General features: G+C 46.5%; 1 protein-coding gene across 5 annotated transcripts in view; it reads left to right on the top strand.

Annotated features, from left to right (window-relative positions):
* sybu (syntabulin (syntaxin-interacting)) overlaps positions 1-21,540 on the top strand; it is a 109,450-nt gene that overhangs the window by 43,413 nt on the left and 44,497 nt on the right. For all 5 annotated transcript variants that reach the window (XM_085993285.1, XM_085993287.1, XM_085993284.1 and 2 more), the window contains one exon: positions 16,903-17,005. In XM_085993285.1, the coding sequence (XP_085849411.1) occupies positions 16,903-17,005 (103 nt within the window). The remainder of the gene's footprint in view (positions 1-16,902; positions 17,006-21,540) is intronic.

Below are 21,540 nucleotides of genomic sequence, written 5' to 3'. Positions count from 1 at the left end.
CCTTAAACTTGTCCACTCGAAGGTTGAACACTGTGTCCTTCCATGATCCCTAAAAATGGCTTTGGGATCCCATTCTTCTCGCCAAAATGTAATATATGTGGGTAGAACAAATGAAGGACAGATACAGGATGAGTTGCTCGTCAATGTGCTTGTTTACTAGACCAGAGTGAACTGAGCATGCTCATACTAAACCATGTGACAAACCATGTGATAATACATTACGGTGGATAAATCAAAGTCTGCTGTATGCTCCCCAATTATACTCTGCAAAAAGGCCTGCAGATAGACATCCCTAATTAGGAAGGAGAGATAGAAGTTGAAGCTATCAAAGTGCAAGAGATGAGACCTGCAGTAAACTGGCAGAGTGGATTGTCCACCCATTATGGAACCCACCCAATGTTCATGTCCTTTGATTGCAATAGAAAACAAAATCAGGTGGGTTCTATAACGGGCCAGTTTACCGCCCAAGCGGTGTGGGTGAAAATTACCCTGAGTATATTTGTTTGGTTAGATGGGGACTTGGTTCCTTTCCCATGTTTTTCCTCTTTCTGTCCTCTACACATTCTGATTCTGAAGTCAGGAGACTGAACAACAAATGTTAACAAGGTAGGGAGTCGGTTAGTTGACTATCACAACACACTCACTTGCACTGTTATAATTTAAATTCAAGTGGGTTTATGGCTTGCACTTCTTTATAGCGTTTATAATAATATAAGTAGTGCATCAGTTTATTTACAGAGGATATATTGCATTTGCACTTATGCTTGCTGCATTAGTAACTAAGCACTGATCTTCCTCATTGAAATGCCATGAGTAAATAAGGTATATAGAGTACACATGGGTTAAAATGGATAATTCATTCACTTCAAGTACATGTCTCAGTGTCAAATCCTCTATAAACTGGGTACAGGAGTGTTGTGTATGTACCTTTAAGAGAATAACTGGTCTCAGACTGCAGTACCGGCAGTGACCACCCCTGTATAAAAGGCGCTAGAGAGCCTCTGTTTGTTAGTTTTTCACTATTGACTTCCACCAGTAAAGACTTGTTTGTTTTCACTCCTGCTGGTCTGTGTCTCAATCATTCACGGACTTAACACTGGCGACGAGTAAGAAACGAACTTACCTGCAACTCGGCAGCACCTCAGACGACGTTGTTGAAGGTCGGAGCCAGAAGAAAGAAAAAAAAATAGAGTCCAAAGAAACTCGAGAAACGGGCGTCGACCGTCGATCATCGGTTTGAAAACTTACAGGAGAGACTTTCCAGAGCCAGGCTGGGTTCCTCGGTCTGTGGTTTCCCAGCTAATCGGGCTGGTGGCAGGTAGTGCTCTGATCCTTCCTGGGCTGCGGCGGGCTGAAGCTCGATCGGGTGGCTTTTCAACGGGGCCGGGCAGCGAGTCGGGAAGCAAAGAGAGAGAGAGAGGGTGGAGCACACAGGGCGCGGCCAGTGCTTCGAAGCCGGGCAGCGTTCGGACCTAAGAAGAGGGAGGGAAGTGTCCCAGATGGTCCGCTCCACGACGGGAAAATAATAAAAGAAAAAGAATCAATATTTAACGCGCAAGAAACCGTGGAAAGCAGCGCTAACAACAGCAGGGAAGAAGGCAAAGCGCGGGAGGCGCCATTTTGTTAAATCGGGGAAGAAGGCAAAGCACGGGAGGCGCCATTTTAGATTTGCAAGATGCCGAAGACTGGCTGTATCACTGCTTTTGATAATACATTAGAGGACTGGACCACGTATGTGGAAAGAGTCGAGGTATATTTCGAGGCAAACAAAATAGCAGAGGGGAAAAAGGCATCGATATTGCTAAACTTAATGGGCGCTAGAACGTACGGCCTACTGCGGGACCTGATTACTCCAGCCAAACCGAAGGCGAAGAGTTTTAACGAAATTGTTGCTGTCCTACAGGAACACTTAAACCCTGCACCGCTGTTGATAGCAGAAAGATTTAAATTCCACAGGAGAACTCAGCACAAAGATGAGAGCAATGCTGAGTATCTTACGGAACTACGCAAGCTATCAAAGCACTGCCAGTTCGGAGCAGGACTGGCAGATACCCTACAGGACAAATTTGTCTGTGGACTCCTGAGTGAAGGAACACAGAAGAAGTTACTCTCAGAAAAAGAGCTGACGCTAGATAAGGCTTTCAGCGTGGCAGTATCGTATGAAGCAGCGGCCAGGGGATCTGCAGAAATTCAACAAAAACCACAGGAATACGGCACCCACGAAATGACACGGGGATTTGCAAAATGTTATCGCTGCGGCAGAACTAACCATGACCAGAAGGACTGCTGGTCCAAAGACAAAATATGCAGACAATGCGGGAAGATTGGACACATTGCACGAGTTTGCAGGTCTGGGAAGAAGACCAGCGACAACAAAAAGGCTACTAAGGAACCATAAAAGAAAGTACAAAAGATGACGGACAGTAGTTCCAAAGACCAGATGAGCGATAGTGAATCCGAGAACAGGAGACTAAGCTGTCTCAAACTTCACAATGTAATCGCAAAAGAGGATCACCGAACCATTTGGGTCACCCTCACGATAGCAGGGTCCCAAGTTAAAATGGAATTGGATACAGGATCAGCGCTAACCGTCATGAATCGACGAGACTACGAGCGGCTATTTTCACACATACCCTTGAGAAAGACATCCGTCGTCTTGACGACATATACAAGGCAAAAAGTATACCCCAGAGGAAAAATAAGGGTGCCTGTCGAATACAATGGCAAGAAAATACGGAAATTGTATCTCTACATACTGCCAAATGGTGGACCACCGTTATTGGGACGGGAATGGATCAGGAAGATAAACTTGGATTGGCATTCCATTCATGCAATGACGGTGGACGGTAAAAAAGATGAAGACGTCACTCCTGGACGATTGTCAACAATCTTAGCTAACGCCAAAGAGGTATTTCAACAAGAACTGGGCACGCTTAAAGGCGTAACCGCCTCGATAAAAATAGAAGAGAATGCAGTTCCCAAGTTTTTCAAAGCAAGACCGGTACCATATGCAATTCGCCCAGCCGTCGAGGCAGAGCTGGAGAATCTGGAGAAGGCGGGCGTGTTGTCTAAGGTCGACTGGAGCGAGTGGGCGACACCCATCGTTCCTGTCATGAAGAAAACGTTAAGCAATAAGTCCGGAGAGCCAAGGAAGATTCGCATCTGTGGGGATTTCAAGGTGACGGTGAACCCTGTCCTTCACACAGTACAATATCCTCTTTCAAGGATAGAAGACATCTTCGCCTCACTGTTGGGAGGGAAGCGTTTTACAAAAATTGACCTAGCACAAGCATATTTGCAGATGGAGGTTGAAGAGTCCTCTAGGAAGTATCTCACGATAAACACTCACAAAGGTCTTTACCAGTATCATCGATTGGTATTCGGAGTAGCATCGGCTCCGGCGATATGGCAAAGAGCGATGGAACAAGTCCTGCAAGGGATTCCGGGGACTCAGTGTTACTTGGACGACATCCTTGTAACAGGTGAAGATGACAGTGAACACCTTAACAACCTAGAACAGGTGCTCACTAGACTACGGGAACATGGGCTGCGAGCCAACTGCCCCAAGTGCGAATTGATTAAGAAACAGATATCGTATTGTGGCCACGTGATTGATGAAGAGGGGTTACATAAGTCCCCTGACAAAATTGAAGCGGTTGTTAAGGCCCCAGCACCTGAAAATGTGTCGCAACTGAGGTCATTCCTCAGATTGGTGAATTACTATCATAAGTTTTTGCCGAATTTGTCGACAATTTTGCACCCACTGAACGCCCTGCTACGAACGGGGGTAGCATGGAAATGGAGCGATGATTGTAAGCGTGCTTTTCAGAAGAGTAAGGACTTAATCACTTCAAGGGAAGTATTGGCTCACTACAACCCAGCACTGCCGATCAGACTGGCGTGTGATGCGTCTCCCTCCCTACGGCATTGGGGCGGTACTGTCACATAAGTTCCTTGATGGGTTAGCGAGGCCGATAGCTTTTGCGTCACGCTCGTTAACTTCTGCCAAGCGTAACTACGCTCAGATTGACAGAGAGGCCCTCAGCCTAGTGTGGGGGGTGAAGAAGTTCAATCACTACCTGCACGGTCAAAAATTTACTCTACTAACCGATCATCAACCTCTTGTCTCCATTTTCAACCCTCAGAAGGGCGTACCGATAATGACGGCACAACGGCTGCAGAGATGGTCCCTTTTCCTAGGGGCACACCAATATGACATCGAGTACAAAGGAACTAAACAGCATGGAAATGCTGATGGATTGTCACGCCTACCGTTGCCGACGGTGGAAGAAGAAGACCTTGCAGTGGATCCAATGGAGTTATTCCACTCGACCATAGTCGAATGTCTCCCTGTGACGAATGCAAACATAGAAAACGAAACACGGAATGACCCGACACTATCACGGGTCTATGATTTAACGGTGAAGGGATGGCCAGCACATGGCAAACCACTGCTGCCAGCATTCTCGCCGAGAGGAGAACAGCTGTCAGTGTGCAGAGGAACATTGATGTGTGGATCCAGAGTAGTAATTCCACCTAAGTTGACGGATAGAGTACTCAATGAGCTTCATGAGGGTCATCTGGGTGGGGTAAAAATGAAGAACTTAGCCAGAGCGTTTGTGTGGTGGCCAGGAATTGATAGAGAAATCGAAGAGATGACCAAGAGCTGTGCAGGATGCCAGAAGGTCCAAAATGCCCCACCACAAGCTCCTCTGCATCCATGGGAGTGGCCCTCATCTCCATGGCAATGGGTGCACATTGATTTTGCTGGTCCCTTCATGGACTCGATGTTTTTAATTGCGGTGGATGCACACTCAAAGTGGCCAGAGGTAATAAAAATGTCCTCAACCACCACGGAAAAGACTATCACAGTTTTGCGAACCATATTCGCCAGGAATGGGCTGCCTGAACAGATTTGCTCTGACAATGGACCACAGTTTGTTTCTGAAGAGTTCCGGAGGTTCGTAAAGAACAATGGCGTTAAGGATTACACATCTGCCCCATATCATCCAGCCACTAATGGATTGGCCGAGAGGTTTGTTCAAACATTCAAGAAGGCTATCAAGGCAATGTGTAATGAAGATATACCCCTACAACACAAGGTGGACAACTTCTTGTTTGCCTACCGGAATGCGACACATGCGGTTACCAACCAAACTCCAGCCATGATGTTCTTCAATCGAAGACTACGATGCTGCTTGGATTTGGTTAAGCCAAACATCCGAAGAGATGTGGAGAACAGGCAGTTTCAGAATATGAATGAAAGGCCGACCAGGAGTTTTAAGATAGGGCAACCAGTTTTGGCCCGGGACTACCGCACTGAGAAATGGCAGCCAGGAACGATTTGTACACGACAAGGACCTCTCATGTATACCGTGGACGTTGGGGAGAGCATTGTAAGACGCCATGCTGACCAAATTCTAGAGTCACTGGAAAATGTCAAGTCCACACCACGATCTGATACACCTGGTAATGAAATTGACATTCCAATTGCAACTACCGCAGAACCGGTAATATTGGAAGCAGATGAACCAAACAAAGACATTGATCCCGACGCAACATTGCCCGAAGAACCTGATACCCCAAAGAGGCGTTATCCAGACAGAATCAGGAAGCCTCCTCAAAGACTGAACTTATAATTGCTTAAACTTAACCAATGTATCTAGCAACAGTAATTGTGATTGTAATTCGTTATCATTTAGTTGTTAAATGAATGTTATGTACTGTTTATCTAAAAGGGGAGGAATTGTTGTGTATGTACCTTTAAGAGAATAACTGGTCTCAGACTGCAGTACCGGCAGTGACCACCCCTGTATAAAAGGCGCTAGAGAGCCTCTGTTTGTTAGTTTTTCACTATTGACTTCCACCAGTAAAGACTTGTTTGTTTTCACTCCTGCTGGTCCGTGTCTCAAACATTCACGGACTTAACAAGGAGTGTAAATGATTTCAACAACAACAACAACTTGTATTTATATAGTGCCTTTAATATAGTAAAACATCCCAAGGTGCTTCACAGGATCGTTATCAAACAACATTTGACACCAAGCCACAAAGGAGATATTCGGGCAGATGTCAAAAAGCGTCTTAAAGGAAGAAAGAGAGATAGTGAGGCGGAGAGGTTTAGGGAGGGAATTCCAGAGCTTACGGCCTTGGCAGCTGAAGGCACGGCCACCAATGGTGGAGCGATTAAAATTGGGGATGCTCAAGAGGCCAGAATTGGAGGAGCACAGAGATCTTGGAGGGTAGTAGGGCTGGAGGAGATTACAGAAATAGGGAGGGACGAGGCCACGGAGGGATTTGAAAACAAGGATGAGAATTTTAACATCAAGGCGTTGCTTAACCAGCAGCCAATGTAGGTCAGCGAGCACAGGGGTGATGGGTGAACAGGACTTGGTGTGAGTTGGGACCCGGGCAGCCGAGTTTTGGATGACCTTAAATTTATGGAAGATGGGTGGCCAGCCAAGAGTGCATTGAAATAGTCAAGTCTAAAGGTAACAAAGACATGGATGAGCAAGACTGTTTTTTTTTGGTTCTTTAGAAGTCCAAATTCACATTGGATCAGTAGCTGTGTTATTAGCATCTATACCCAGTGCAGTCTCTTCTGTACAAATAATATATAACTCTATATGCAGCTGTTTATCTACATCAGCTTTAATGTGGGCTGTGTAGTATATCTAAGCTGATGGTTGTGAAGATTACTCCTAAATCTTCTCAATAAAAATGTGATGTAGATTAATCATAAGAAATGAATTGCTCTAACACATCATCTGGTCCACCAAAGGTCAGATGGAACAATGGCACTGTCACTGAATTATTTATTTAAACATTGATTTAGGGATCATGAGAGTTCAAGAAACCAGATGACATTGAATAATTCCTAGTAATTCACCGATATTAGGCTTCGTCTTTTAGCTCCCCCACCCAGGTCAAAAATACAGTACAAGGCCTGTACACTTCTTTATTCCTATGCAGCCTGTCCGTTTTGCATTGGTGAAGAGGATGCTCACTAAGGACGTGTGTAATTCCTGAAATTGGGTATGCACCTGAGATGCGCAGTCCGCTGCATCTAACGGTGACAAAAATGGCCCAATGAGTGGAGACTCTGCTGTTGGTCAGTGTAAGGCTCATTTTAATACATAAATTATGTAAAACGGGTCCCATTCCAAACTTCGCATTCTTCTAACGAGCTCCACCAACCATATTATCTCACCAACTGGCCTGCAGAAGTTGGTTTATTAAAGCCTGGATTGACTTTAGAAAGTTGCTGCAATTATTTTTCCAGTACACATTAATATTTAGTTGTATTTTGCTTAGTGCATTAGTTTTTGTTGCTATGGAGCATGCCATTTTTGAATAGTCAGACTTTTAGAAAAAACTTTTTTTACAGTGGTGATACCTGAGGCAATATGTTCATATCTATCATTATTTGAAGGCCCACATTTACAGACCTAGACATTCCTAGATATGTCAGAAGACCTGTCTTCCCACCTCCACTTCACAAGCAAAGCTGTTGCTGAGCATTGCCATCCGTTCCAGGTGGACCTGCTTTGCTTCCCATAGCAGTGAAGGTTACGAAAGCATTAAGCCTATGTACCATCAGAACTTTCTAAACCACCGCAGGACACGTCTTCCAGATCAACCAGTCTGTTGTCCATAGATGCGTCAAGCAAGTGACAGATGCAGTGTTTGCCAGGGACAACACTTTCACGTTTCCCGTGGAAAGGAGGGCACAGAACTTGCACTGGATGGTAGAGCACAAGCCTCAATAGATTACATCCATGTGGCATTGAGGCTCCTTCCATCCATTGCCTGCTTCACCAGAAAAGGCTTCCATTTGATTAGTGCTAAGGGCAGGATTTTCATTGGGCCGTGGAGTCGGGATTGGAGGTGTGCGGGGGATTAAAATCCCGAAATCAGGGGCCCTGACCCCATCCCGCACCCAAACCTGCCTCCATGCCAGTTTCAAAGGAGGCAGGTACCCGCCCCGCACTGGGACCTGCCTACCTGAGGCGGGAAGGGATTAGTGCCAATTAACTGCCTGTTAACAGGTAGTTAACAGGCAGTTTTTAGCCTAATCTCTATTTTTAAGGTTGAAGTGTGGGATTCCCGATGGCTCCAAGCCATGCCAAGTTAGAGGAGGCAGGCTGTCAGGTTGAAGGACTTGGAGGGGTCGAGATGTCGGTGTTCAGGTGAGTGATGGGTGCATGAGTGCAAAAGTAAATGTGTTTGGTGTGTCTAAAGTGATTAAATAAGTTTTACATACCTTTTCTTACCTTTTCAGCCTTCCTTCCTTTAGGTTTCGGGAGTCCCTCATCTCACCGGCACAGAAAGCAGAATGACTGTGAACTGTCAAAAGTGACAGCCTGCAGCTTTCTGTGCAGGAGAGATTTCTAACTGAGTCTGTGGAGAAGGACTCATGTTAGAAGTAAGACTGTCAGTGTTTGACAGCTTCAAACAGCTGTGAAATGCTGATATTTCATCTGTCAAAAGCTCTTGACAGATGAAATTTCAGTCTGTGATGTCACCTGTTGCTGGGTGACCCTAATTGGCCTGCTGAGCCCGCTGGGCGGGCTCAACAAGGTCAATCAAGTTAAAATCGCGTGGATTGGCCGCATCTCGATGGAGGCGGGACTACAACCCCGAAAGTTGTAGTCCCGCCTCCAACCCGACTCCTGAATGAAAATCCTGCCCCAGGTGTCTGACCTCAGTGCAGAATAATACAAGTAAATGTCCATTATCCTGAAGGCATCCATGGGAACATAGGAGCAGGAGTAGGCCATTTTTACACTATGTCCCTAGTCCTAGATTCCTCAACCAGCGGAGATAGTTTCTCTCTATCTACCCTATCAGTTCCCCTTAATATCTTGAACATTTTAATCAATTCACCCCTTAATGGTCTAATTCTTAGTTTGTGTAATCTCTTCTTGTGATGTAAGCCTTGCGGGGGTGGGGGGGGAGTGGATTTTAACCTAAAAAAATGGGTGGGTTGGGGTTGGGTAGGAAGTTAAAGTATTAAAAATCTGAATCCCGACCGGAACCCGCCCACTTCCGGTTTTAATGGAGGTGGGGCGGGGTTGGGCAGCCATTCCGCTGCCAGGAGGTGGGCCATCTATTTAAATATTATAATGAGGCTGGAAACCTCTGATTTAACTTCCATTTTGAATTTAACTTTAGCTGGTCGGGTTTAGCATGTCTCATGAAATCCACCAGCTAATGCAAGGCAAGGACTGCTGGATCCAGGAGGTAAGTACTTTTACACTTACCTCCAGGGTCCAGGGTCCCGACCTAACACCCCCCTCCCCCTGCCCCGTGATCGGAGACCCCACCCCCATGAGGCCTCTGATGTCCGCGGCCTCTAATCCCGCCTCCCCAAGTCTCCGATACCCACACGAGGCCTTCCCTTCCCCCCAGACCTCCGATCCCCCCACGAGGCCTCCCCCACCCAGCGCCTCCAGCCTCTCCCATGCTGCTCCCGACCCATGATCACTTCAGACCTCTCCACCCCCACGCCCTGTTTTGCTCCCAGCCCCCAATCTTCTTCCGACGCCCCCCTGCCCTCCCCCCCCACACTGCTCCTCCAGCCGCCCCCCTGGCCCCTGATCCTCTTTCCGATGCCCAGCCCACTCCTCCAGCGGAACCCCGACACTCGATTGTCTTTACGACGCCCCCTCCCTCCCCCCAACACTGCTTCTCCGGCTCACCCCCAATCCTCTTTCCGATGCCACCCCCACTCCGCTCCCACAGCCAAACACGGGCCCTGATCCTCTTTACGGGGCCCCCCCCGTTCTTCCAGATTTCCCGACTGCATCGGAGCTCCCTCGCTCATAACCCGCCTTCCCCATTAAAATTCAGCTCTTGGAGTCCAGGTATCATTCAAGTAAATCTAGGCTGCACTCCTTTCAAGGCCAATTTATCTTTCCTAAGGTGTGGTGCCCAGAACTTTTTTTTTCATTCGTTCATGGGATGTGGGTGTCACTGGCAAGGCCAGCATTTATTGCCTGTTCCTAATCGCTCTTGAGAAGGTGGTGGTGAGCCGCCTTCTTGAACCGCTGCATTCCGTCTGGTGAAGGTACTCCCACAGTGCTATTAGGTAGGGAGTTCCAGGACTTTTAAACAGTGACGAGGAAGGAACGGCGATATATTTCCAAGTCAGGATGAGAAACAGCTGCCATGTGGGAGAGAGAAAAAAAAGGAAAGGGTGGGGGGGGGAAGGGAAGACCCAAAACAAAGGGGTGGAAAAAAAATATATAAGTAAAAATGTAATAGGGGCCAAGGTTATGATCTGAAATTGTTGAACTCGATATTGAGTCCAGAAGGCTGCAAAGTGCCTTATCAGAAGATGAGGTGCTGTTCCTCGAGTTTACGTTGAGCTTCCGTAGAACAATGCAAGAGGCCAAGAACGGTCTTTTCTCCTCTTGTCCAGTCTCTTCCCACCTTCATCCGCGACTCTTCGGACGCCCTCCGCCACTTTAACAGTTTCCAGTTTCCTGGCCCCAACCGCCTCCTTTTCACCATGGATGTACAATCCCTCTACTCCTCCATCCCCCACCAGGATGGCCTGAGGGCGCTCCGCTTCTTCCTTGAACAGAGGCCCGACCAGTCCCCATCCACCACCACCCTCCTCCACCTGGCTGAACTTGTTCTCACATTGAACAACTTCTCCTTTAGCTCCACTCATTTCCTCCAAATCAAAGGTGTTGCTATGGGTACCCGCATGGGTCCTAGCTATGCCTGCCTTTTCATGGGATATGTGGAACACCCTTTGTTCCAGTCCTACTCAGGTCCCCTCCCTCACCTCTTTTTCTGATACATTGATGACTGTATCGGTGCCGTTTCCTGCTCTCGCCCCGAACTAGACAATTTCATTCACTTTGCCTCCAATTTCCACCCTTCCCTCACCTTCACATGGTCCATCTCTGACTCTTCCCTTCCCTTCCTCGACTACTCCGTCTCCATCTCTGGGGATAGGTTATCAACCAATATTCACTACAAGCCCACTGACTCCCACAGCTACCTGGACTACACTTCCTCCCACCCCACCTCCTGTAAGGACTCTATTCCATTCTCCCAGTTTCTCCCATCTCCGCCGCATCTGCTCCGACGATGCCACCTTCCACACCAGTGCTTCCGACGTGTCTTCCTTTTTCCGCAACCGAGGATTCCCCTCTACCGTGTCTGTTCCATCTCCCGCACTTCTGCCCTCACCCCTGCCCCTCCCTCCCGGAACCACGATAGCGTTCCCCTTGTCCTCACCTTTCACCCCACCAGCCTCCACATTCAGCGGATCATCCTCCGCCATTTCCGCTACCTCCAAAGTGATCCCACCACCAAACGCATCTTCCCCTCCCCTCCTCTTTCAGCATTCCGTAGGGACCGCTCCCTCCGAGACACCCTAGTCCACTCCTCTATCACCCCCAACCGCCCTTCCCCTTCGCCTGGCACCTTCCCGTGCAAGCGCAGGAGATGTAACACCTGCCCCTATACCTCCCCCCTTCCCACTGTCCAGGGCCCCAAACACCCCTTCCAGGTGAAACAGCGATTTACTTGTACTTCTTGCAATCTAGTATACTGTATTCGCTGCTCACGATGCGGTCTCCTCTACATTGGGGAGACCAAACGCAGATTGGGTGACCGTTTTGCGGAACACCTCCGTTCAGTCCGTAAGGGTGACCCCGAGCTTCCGGTCACCTGTCATTTTAATTCACCGCCCCATTCCCACTCTGACCTCACCGTCCTTGGCCTCTTGCATTGTTCCACGGAAGCTCAACGTAAACTCGAGGAACAGCACCTCATCTTCCGATTAGGCACTTTGCAGCCTTCCAGACTCAATATCGAGTTCAACAATTTCAGATCATAACCTCGGCCCCTAGTACATTTTTACTTATATATTTTTTTTTCCACCCCTTTGCTTTGGGTCTTCCCTTCCCCCCCACTTTTCTTTTTTTTCTCTCTCCCACATGGCAGCTGTTTCTCATCCTGCCAGTACACTTCACACCTAATCTGAGCCGTCTTTGTCTCCACTGTCCTATTACTATCTCGTCTGGTTTTGTATACCTCTTAATGTCTCTTTACTTCTCTTTTGTTCTATCGCAGCCCTGCCTTCGATCTATTTTATTTCCTTTCCAGTTTTGAAAAAGGGTTCACCCGAAACGTCGACTTTTAATTTCTCTCCACGGATGTTGCCTGGCCTGCTGAGTTTTTCCAGCATTTTCTGTTGTTATTTCGGATTTCCAGCAGCTGCAGTATTTTGCTATCGTACTAATAAGGAATTCTGTTTGCCTTTGACAGGCTGCAGAAGAGAATGTTGCTTTTTTCTCCTGGACTCAGTAAAGTCTAAAGCTATGCAAACCAGCTGGATTGACCCTATGTGAGACCCTTCCGAAACCTCCACCCTGCTACAAAACTGCAAGCCACCGGACAGCCAAGGACCGATCATTCCCTGCCGACAGCCACTCTGCACCCTCTTTCTGGGCAGGAAGTAGACTGGCAGCACTTAAATGAGGCCTGAGAATTAAAAGACTCTGGATCTGAGACTTAGGCCATCTAGTGCATTTTGCACTTGTCCAGTCCCTCAACCCACCCAAACCCTAGTAAGGGATAATATCAAATCCCATCTCATTATTTAAGAATAGGTTAGGAAAGTGGTTGAAGGAAAAAGGGATATGAGAACAGGTTAGGCCCATGGAAGTGAGACTACACATCATATGGAGGATATACCCCAACATGGGCTGTAATGCAATGTACTAAATAATTCTCTGTAATTCTATGGCCTTTATGGTTCTGCTATATACTTAATATAAATGCCCATTGAACTATTGGAAGAACCTTGAGTTGTTAATGCTTAAAGCAGAACTCCATGTTTATACCAGAAACACAATGTATGCTGTAAGTCTCAAATTCTATCAGGATTTTGCTCACCTCGGCGGGTCCGTGGTGGGTGATGTCGGTCGCGGGTCCTGACCCCACTGCTGGCTCCATCCCACTCTATGTAATTAATTTCCCCTGATTGGGCTTGTTAAGCCCGCCCAGCGCATTTCCCGGCCAATTAGAGGAAGCGGGTCAGGTGACGTCATTTGATGACGCATCATCAGCCGGTTTCCTTAAAGGGACCATGTTTGTGCTGTCAGTTTCTACAGCATTGAGGTGCTGTAAACACGGACAATGACTGCACAAAGGCACAGGGCTGCATCCGGGCTCTCCCATATGCTTATGGAGGGAGTCACAACACTCAGGTTGGTCCTCTTCCCTTCCTATGGGCGGAAGAGACCTCCCCAGGAAATCATCACAGCCTGGTTGCACATTGCAGAGTAGGGCAAAAGATGGGATGTGGTCAGGAGGACCAGGCTGCAGTGCGGCAAACATTTCAATGATCTCAGTAGATCACGAAACATTACTGCAAAGCCACACTCAACCTCATCCTGCTGTGCCACCCATCACATCCCCATCGCTCTGCCTTCCCTGCCCTACTCCTGCACATCCTTACGCACACCAACTTACCTTGGACCTCCGCCCAACCCTCTCTATCTATATTATCACATCCCCATCTCACTAGCCACCCCTCACACTCACCCTCATCCTAGTGCAATCATACCAACTAACAACACACGAGGGTAGGCACTTGGGTGTTTTATGCAACTTTCATGTAAAGTTTCTGTTAATGTGGTGTCAAACATTGAAACATTTATTTTCAACATTTGCGTTCTTGGACAGATTTGTGTGCACCTTTGGAAGTGGCTTAGTGAGTTGCAGTGAACGGTGAGACATAATGGTACCCCCCGCAATGGTGATGAGTGTGAAAGGAATGGCATGGTCATTGTAGGGATGCTTTATGTTGTTGGTGTGGGGTGGTGCCAACCTGGCACATCATGTGGCAGTCAGGGTGTACAGCATCAAGTGAAGTATATCTGGCCATGGTGAGGCCATCCCTGGCCTACCAGGCAGCATTTTGCTCGGGTGCTGATGTCCTGTGCAGGATCAGTTGATTGCAGAGAAGGATGGTGTTGTTGTTGGTGCTGCTGGTGTGTCTAGTGCTGCTGGTATTGGGGCTGATCGTGGTCCGATTCTGAGGACCAAGATGAGTGAGTATAAAGGGCACCCATGCTGATGGAATAGATGGCAGGTGAAGTAGAGATGACAGAAGTGATCTGTCAATGGTGAAAGACGTAATGAGGTCAGACTGGATGGAGACTTGTGTAAAGACTTGCAGCATGCTGAATCTGTAGTGGAAATGCAGTGAGGAAGAGCTTGTGGCTCAGGGAAGATATCTCTGTAAGGTGGGAGCTTTTACTTTACACTTGAAGCTGTCAACTCAACAGCTGATTCAATGGTCACTGAACTCCTGTCTCAGCTTGACAAACGTGGTCCACAACCAGTGTAGACCCCATGGGCGAGATGAAAATCATTCTTAAGTGGCTCTAAACAAGCCACTAATTATCTGAATTGGATCGGCTGCCGCTGCCAGTCGGGTCTGCTCAGTGTTGACAGACCCGACATCAGGAAAGGCGCGTGGGAGTGAGTTGATAGCGGGTTCTCGACTCGCTGTCAAAAATATCAAATTTCCCACCCGACCTGCCACCATTCCCGCCCGCTGACCCCCTGGAAAATTACGGCCATAGTCCTGGGAAGCAACAGCAGCAATGCTTCTCACCCCACTTTGCCTGTGGAATTCTCAGTAAAATAGTGTGGACACTCAGAACTCAACCCATTAAATGCAGGAAATTAAATGCTGAGTTGGACGGATATCTTACTGTTTTAATTGGGATTGCCTCCACCTGTATCCTATTGTGATGCCACCTAATATACAATTAATAAAAGCATTTAGCAAGGTATTCTGCTTCTGGAATATCCTTTGCATATTTGTTTTTACATGATTGCTCCATTTTAAAATTCACCAGATGCTGTCTATTACCATCTCCTCCAGTCAGGTTAGGATGTTGTGGCTCAGTAACTTTTGCATAGTCATTGTCAATGCCATTGTATAATCTTCAGATATGAATCATAATTCAAACAAAAGATACTTTGTTGAATCTGATCATTTCAAAACTCAACCACTAACTTTTCCATGAAGTTTAATATATTAATTCCGTGCCTCATTTACTGAGTAGAATTATGCTGATACAGACAAAACAAGGGTACACATTGTAACATCTGTTCTGTGATGTACTAACAAGGCAAATCATTGTCATTGGTGCTGTTGGTACCAGGATGTAATATTCAACCCGCCCAAACTGAGCTCAGTGAACTGAGATTGCAGATTGTTTTTAATCTGTTTAGATTGGTTGTTCATCAGATATAAATCCAAATGACAGCTGAGTATAAATTTGGAGCTAAGTCAAGTTTTCACTAGGATAGTGTGAATTGCTTTGTTTGAAGTTAGGAGATGGTATTGTATTATTACATATAAGTTCATTTGGCCCTGGGTTAGATACTTTATTCCTGTTTTTTTTGCAGAAGATTTCACTACGCAGCTGTTTCTTATTTGGTTGTTGGAATGGGACTTCAAAATAAGCTGCCTTTAGTCTTGCCATCTGCAATTACTTTTCATTGTAGAATTGTTTTAGTGTGCGTTTTTTATTGGCTTCCACCATTGCTGCCAGTGCTCTTTTTGCTATATGTAAGCTGCTTTTATGTTGGTCCTTTTTTCGGATTCTAGGTGACTGTATCCATAAACCGACATCTGACACTTACGTTATTAAATCTGGCTCCTTTATCCCGGGGACAAATTTATAGACAGAGTATTTTTGTGGGTTTATGAATCTGCCACCAGGATAAGAGAGTGTAAATGCCAGCAATTGGTTCACAATACCAGTTTGCTAACGTCCAACTTAAAACAGCACCAGTATAAAACTGGCTTTAATTTATAATGCTGGCTGGGCATAATGGGTGATGCTGAGAAAGTGATTCCCATCCACCTCCCTTCCCAATGCCCCCTCCCCTTAGAAAAAATATAGTCTGGCACTTCATATTTAATTCCAGCATAAAGCCTAACCCCTAGAGGCTACTTTTCATGTCTGGACATGTTCTGTAAACCAAATTCAGGAGGTTGATTCTTATAGATGCTGGGTTTGCTGTAGCATCCATGTTGCAACATGAATTACTAATTTAATTTTTAAATGCAGCTTTCTGTTTTTTGGGCTTGGTCCAATCAAAACCCATAATCTAAACAGAAGAAGGTTTCCTTGTGCTGTATTTGGTGCAGTTTTCTTGATTTCTGCTGCTGTAAGAAGCTGATTAAGAATGCTGCAGGAGAATAACCTCATCAAGACTGATGTTCAGCGAGCGAGGATGTCGAATGGCTGACAGCAATGTTAGTGCTGTAGCAGAGGATGTGCTGCACCAGTGCATACAATCACTCAGAGTAAAGGGTGTACTTGAATGTGATCTATTTATGTAATTAGACTTGATCTCCACTAAGTAGATTTGATTGTGTCTCACTGTCATCTTGATGACAATCTGCTATTGGCAGATTAAGTCAAAGCAGCTTTTGCTGGATGATTTGGAAAGTCGTAGCCAGTTTAGTTCAGTCACAGACTATATCTGTAATCTGATAGTATAGCTGTACATTATAGAGGCTGTGTGTATAATTTAATTTGTTTCAGTTTAATTGTTGTCTAAAAGATAAGCTGATTTATTTTCATTTCAGACCAAATTTGTAAATGTCATTTTAGTTTTGTTTTACTATAGAATACAATTGGAATTGCCCTGAAGCACTATGTTTAACTTCACATATGTGTGTGTATGGACGTTCTCCCAGGTTGAGGCTAACCCATGGCACTGCTGACACCTGCAATTTCCCCAAATGCGGGAAGCTCAACTATGTCATTTGTGATAGTGGGGGACAGTGTTTGTGCTTTCACCTGACCTGTGAATTTTTTTTAAATGCCTTTTTGTTCTTATATACAGGCAGTGAAGCTGACTTTAGTTCTTCCAGCAGCACAGGCAGCATCTCAGCACCTGAAGGTCTTATGTCCAGCACAGGGAGCAAGCGGAGCTCGGCTTCCCGCAGGTAGGCCTTGCTTTCTTTTTGAAAAACTAAGGCAATGATCAGTGCATCACAGGTCTATTGGCATAGAAGAAAAAAAATGAATACTTGCAAACGTCTGTTAGAAACTCAGTCGGACATCAAGCATCCATTTTCCCAGAGACACTTTGCTTACAAACTTGTTGCTGTGAAAATTTATCTTCCTAATAGCTGATTTAATAAGAGTTTTACATAGATAATTGCCTCTATTTTGATTGAAAAATAAAATTAATATAAAAGGTCAGGTTATTTGTATGCTCCCCCTTTTAGGACATCCTATACATACTGTGTACATTAACTTTGGGAGCGCTGATAAGTAATGTTCTCCAATTCGAGCTATTCGGACTTGTGCCAGAGTTTTGCTTTCTCTCTTTGTGTGGAGCAGTGCCCAGCTTCTGCTGTTTCCAATCTTAGTAGGGCATTTAGGAAGCTTGGTTCATAGGGAACTATTGGTGGAAACTTCCGTCAGGCTCAGCTATCAGACTGCCTCCCTAGATGTTCTTTTTACTAAGTAATTTAGAAAAACTTTGAAGTTTCTGCAATGAAACATTCCCCGAAGATTTTTTTCTTGAGTTTGCCTTTAGTTTATTGTGGTATTTTGGCATTCTAGGGGTAATTTTCAACTTGCCGCTGGAACTTAAAACTAGCGTTGCGGGTTGGGAAATCAAATGAAAATTGGGTGGTTTCTATAATGGATGGCCGATTGACAATGCTAATTTGTTAACCGGGTGACGATTTGAAAATTACCCCTTCTCTATTTAAAATGAGATTGATACAAATTTACTATAGCATATGGGAAACCTGGAAATATTTTAAACCCGTCTGTCAGTGGCTTTTTAACTCAGCCATCTCATTATCATTTTCCTTCCGGGATTCCCATCTAATCAGCGGCAGCGCGCATTATGTGGACCCGCATGATGCAATCTGAACTCCAGTGTATAAAGGGTCAATCCAAACATGCAAGTTGAAGGAGTTGGAATTGGCTGTCAGAGAACTGGAAGTGTTGCAATGGAGTCGAGATGGGCAAAGGCGGTGCACCTCACGTACGCCTCTCTGAATGTGCTGCTGGGGGCTGTCAAGAGCTGGAGAGAGATACTCTTCCCTAGCAATGGGAGGAAGAAGCCTCATGCTGAGACAAAGAAGGCGTGGTTGGAGGATGCGGAGGAGGTCAGCAACAGGAGCGTGGTGCTGCGCTCCTGGATTCAATGAGGAAAGCGGTTTAATGACCTAAGCAGGGCAGGAAAGGTAAGGCCACATTAACCTACATCTTGCTGTGCGCATCACCCCACCCTGTCACTCTGCCTTCTCAAGCCTACTCCATCATGTCACTCCTCATAGCCACTTAGCTTGCAGATGCACCAATCCTTCTCTTTGTATTCACTTCCTCATGTCCCCATTTATCCAGCCACTATGCCCACTCACCCTCATCCTTATGCAATGTCATACCTCTCCCTCATAGTCACCATCACCAAATACACTCCATCCATCGGATGATCACACACCATTACACCCACTCATATGTCTCTTTCCCTCCTTGCAGAAGAAGAGAGCACAAAACACCAGGGAGAGGGAGAGATGGAGCCACATAAAAGGTTGCTACGCAAGATAAGGGTTCATGGGGTTGGGGGTAATATATTAGCATGGATAGAGGATTGGTTAACGGACAGAAAACAGAGTGTAGGAATAAATGGGTCATTTTCAGGTTGCCAAGCAGTAACTAGTGGTGTGCCTCAAGGATCAGTGCTTGGGCCTCAGCTATTTACAATCTATATTAATGACTTCTATGAAGGAACCGAGTGTAATGTATCCAAGTTTGCTGACAATACAAAGCTAGGTGGGAAAGTAAGCTGTGAGGAGGACCCGATAAGGGAAAAATTCAGTTGGTTAGCACCTCCCATTAGCGCCAGCGGGAGGGCGCTGATGCAGTAACGCAGGGGCGAGGCGAATCCAACGACATACGGCATACCCAGTCCCCCCCCCCCGTTGCGCCGCTTGTACGAGCTACCGCCGGGGACTTCAACACCAGGCAGATCATGACGTCAGTGGGCGCCCAATCTGCAAAATTGATTTTTGCCACCTACCTTAGCGCCTCGACCAGACAGCGACAGGGAGAGGAGGCACACAGCTGCAGGACGCCAGCTCCAGGGACGTTATTTAAAGGCATTCGCATTAATCACTCGCAGCTGTCAGGGCAGGTTAGTTTCCGTGATTTCTTGTCAGTTTCAGCTAGTGGATCACTTTGTATGAGTAATTTCAAGCTTTTTTATCAGCAGTGTTCTGGCAAGTGCAAAGTGCCTACATTTATTGTTCAAAGATTCAAACTGCTACACTTGGCAACATTAATGGGGGCTGTACTGGTGCCACCTCGGCCTCTAGGATCTATGGTGGAGGGAGCGTAGGCAGCCAGAAATTCGGGAACATGTGTGCAGAGGGATGAGGAGGGACATCAGGGCTCTCACCAGGAGGCCTTACCCTCCGAGGGTATTCCGACTGCACCTCTCCTACCTTCAATTAAGCAAGGAGCAGTGTATTAGATGGCTCTGCATCACCAAGGTGGTGGTCACAGAATTCTGCCACCTCCTCCAAACAGACCTCCAGCCTCACAGCAGGATGACTTAAACCCCAGATCCCTTTTGCTCACTACATGTCCATCATACCATCACTGTGTCATGCCATATCACAGCGTCCTCCTGGGCACAAAGGTGAAATGAGAGTGACCACAAAATATTGTACATGCCATTAATAAATTTATGCATAAACATATCACATTCATTCTATTAACTAATGACAATTGTGCCTGCCATAGTTGAATAGCTGTCATTGTGTGTAAGGCGTGAAATGTGGGTGTGAGTGTTGGTAGGTAGAGATTGTTTGTGGGTGTGGTGCTTTGGGCAGTGTGTGAAGCTTGTGGTACTGATGGTGGTATGTAGCATTTGTTGAAGCATTCAATCACCCTGACCACCTGACTGAGGTGGATCTGCCATGAGCACACAGAAATCACAGAAATCACAGAAACCTCACAGTACAGATAAAGGCCATTTCGGCCCATCGAGCCTGCACCGACACATATCCCACCCGATCCCCGTAACCCCTACACCAACACATATCCCACCCTATCCCCGTAACCCCCTAACACTAAGGGTCTTCAGTCCTCTGGCTCCTTCTCCTAGAGGATTGTCCTATGAGGAGAGATTGAGTAGATTGTGCCTATACTCTCTGGAGTTTAGAAGAATGAGAGGTAATCTAATTGAAACATAAGATTCTGAGGGGGATTGACAGGGTAGATGCTGAGAGGTTGTTTCCCCTGGCTGGAGAGTCTAGAACTACGGGGCATAGTCTCAGGATAAGGGGTTGGCATTTTAAGACTGAGATGAGGAGGAATTTCTTCACTCAGAGGATTGTGAATGTTTGGCATTCTTTACCTCAAAGTGGATGCTGAGTCATTGAGTATATTCAAAGCTGAGAAAGATAGATTTTTGAACTCTAGGGAAATCAAAGGATTTGGGGATCGGGCGGGAAAGTGGAGTTGAGGTCGAAGATCAGCCATGATATTATTGAATGGCAGGGCAGGCTCGAGAGGCCGTATGGCCTACTCCTGCTCCTATTTCTTATGTTCTCATGTTCTTAGAACTGAAGAGGATCATACAGCTGACAACTGCAGAGGGGGAGGCACAGGAGATCAGTGGGGTTATGGCACCCCTGGCTGTCGGAGGTGGGGAGATGGGAAGCTCCCAGCTACCTGGTGACACAATTAAATAAATGCCACCCACATGTCATACGGCACTCAGTTATGCTGACTTGGTTTCAACAGCGAGTGAAATATGATCACTTTCATCATGATAACTTGCAACATTCTTACCTTGCCATAACTAATTCATGTATTTTATCTCCCACAGGGCCTTCATGCGTGCAGCAGAAGTTGGTGGGCGTGGCAGGCGATGGGTCTTCAGAGTTGCTGAGTCCTTCTGAAGGCGCGCCGTCATGGGACTCATGCAGACCATGCAGCAGCTCAGATACTCAGACTTCAGTGGGCCCAGTAAGGCAGATAGTTGGGTTTTCACCTGGTGACTCACGTTTGACAAGTGAGTAAGAGCAGATGGTGGAGACAGGGATAGCTGTGGAGGGTTTGCGTCGAAGGGCACAGCCCTCTCCAAGCTCTGCTCAGTTGGACAAGGATGCTGTACCTCGGGGGCCATCGATGAAGAGGAGAATCATTGAGCAGCAGCAGACAATGTGCGACGCACTGACAGGCCTTCAAAGCACACTCAACACAATTACAGTGATATTGGAGGAGTCCGCCTCAAGAATGAAGGGCTGATATCGCAGGCCCCTGAGATCATAGAATCATAGAATGGTTACAGCACAGAAGAAGGCCATTCAGCCCATCGAGCCTGTACCGGCTCTCTGCAAGAGCACTTCAGCTAGTCCCACACCCCGCCCTTTCCCTGTACCCCTGCAAATGTTTTTCCTTCAGGTACGTATTCAATTTCCTTTTGAAAGCCACAATTGAATCTGCCTCC

This window comes from Somniosus microcephalus, chromosome 7 (genome assembly GCF_052327205.1).
Source record: "Somniosus microcephalus isolate GS21.2 chromosome 7, FLI_Smic_1.0, whole genome shotgun sequence".
In the NCBI taxonomy this organism is placed as follows: domain Eukaryota; kingdom Metazoa; phylum Chordata; class Chondrichthyes; order Squaliformes; family Somniosidae; genus Somniosus; species Somniosus microcephalus.
Note: the sequence above shows the minus strand (reverse complement) of the source record. Positions and strands in the feature narration are given on the sequence as shown.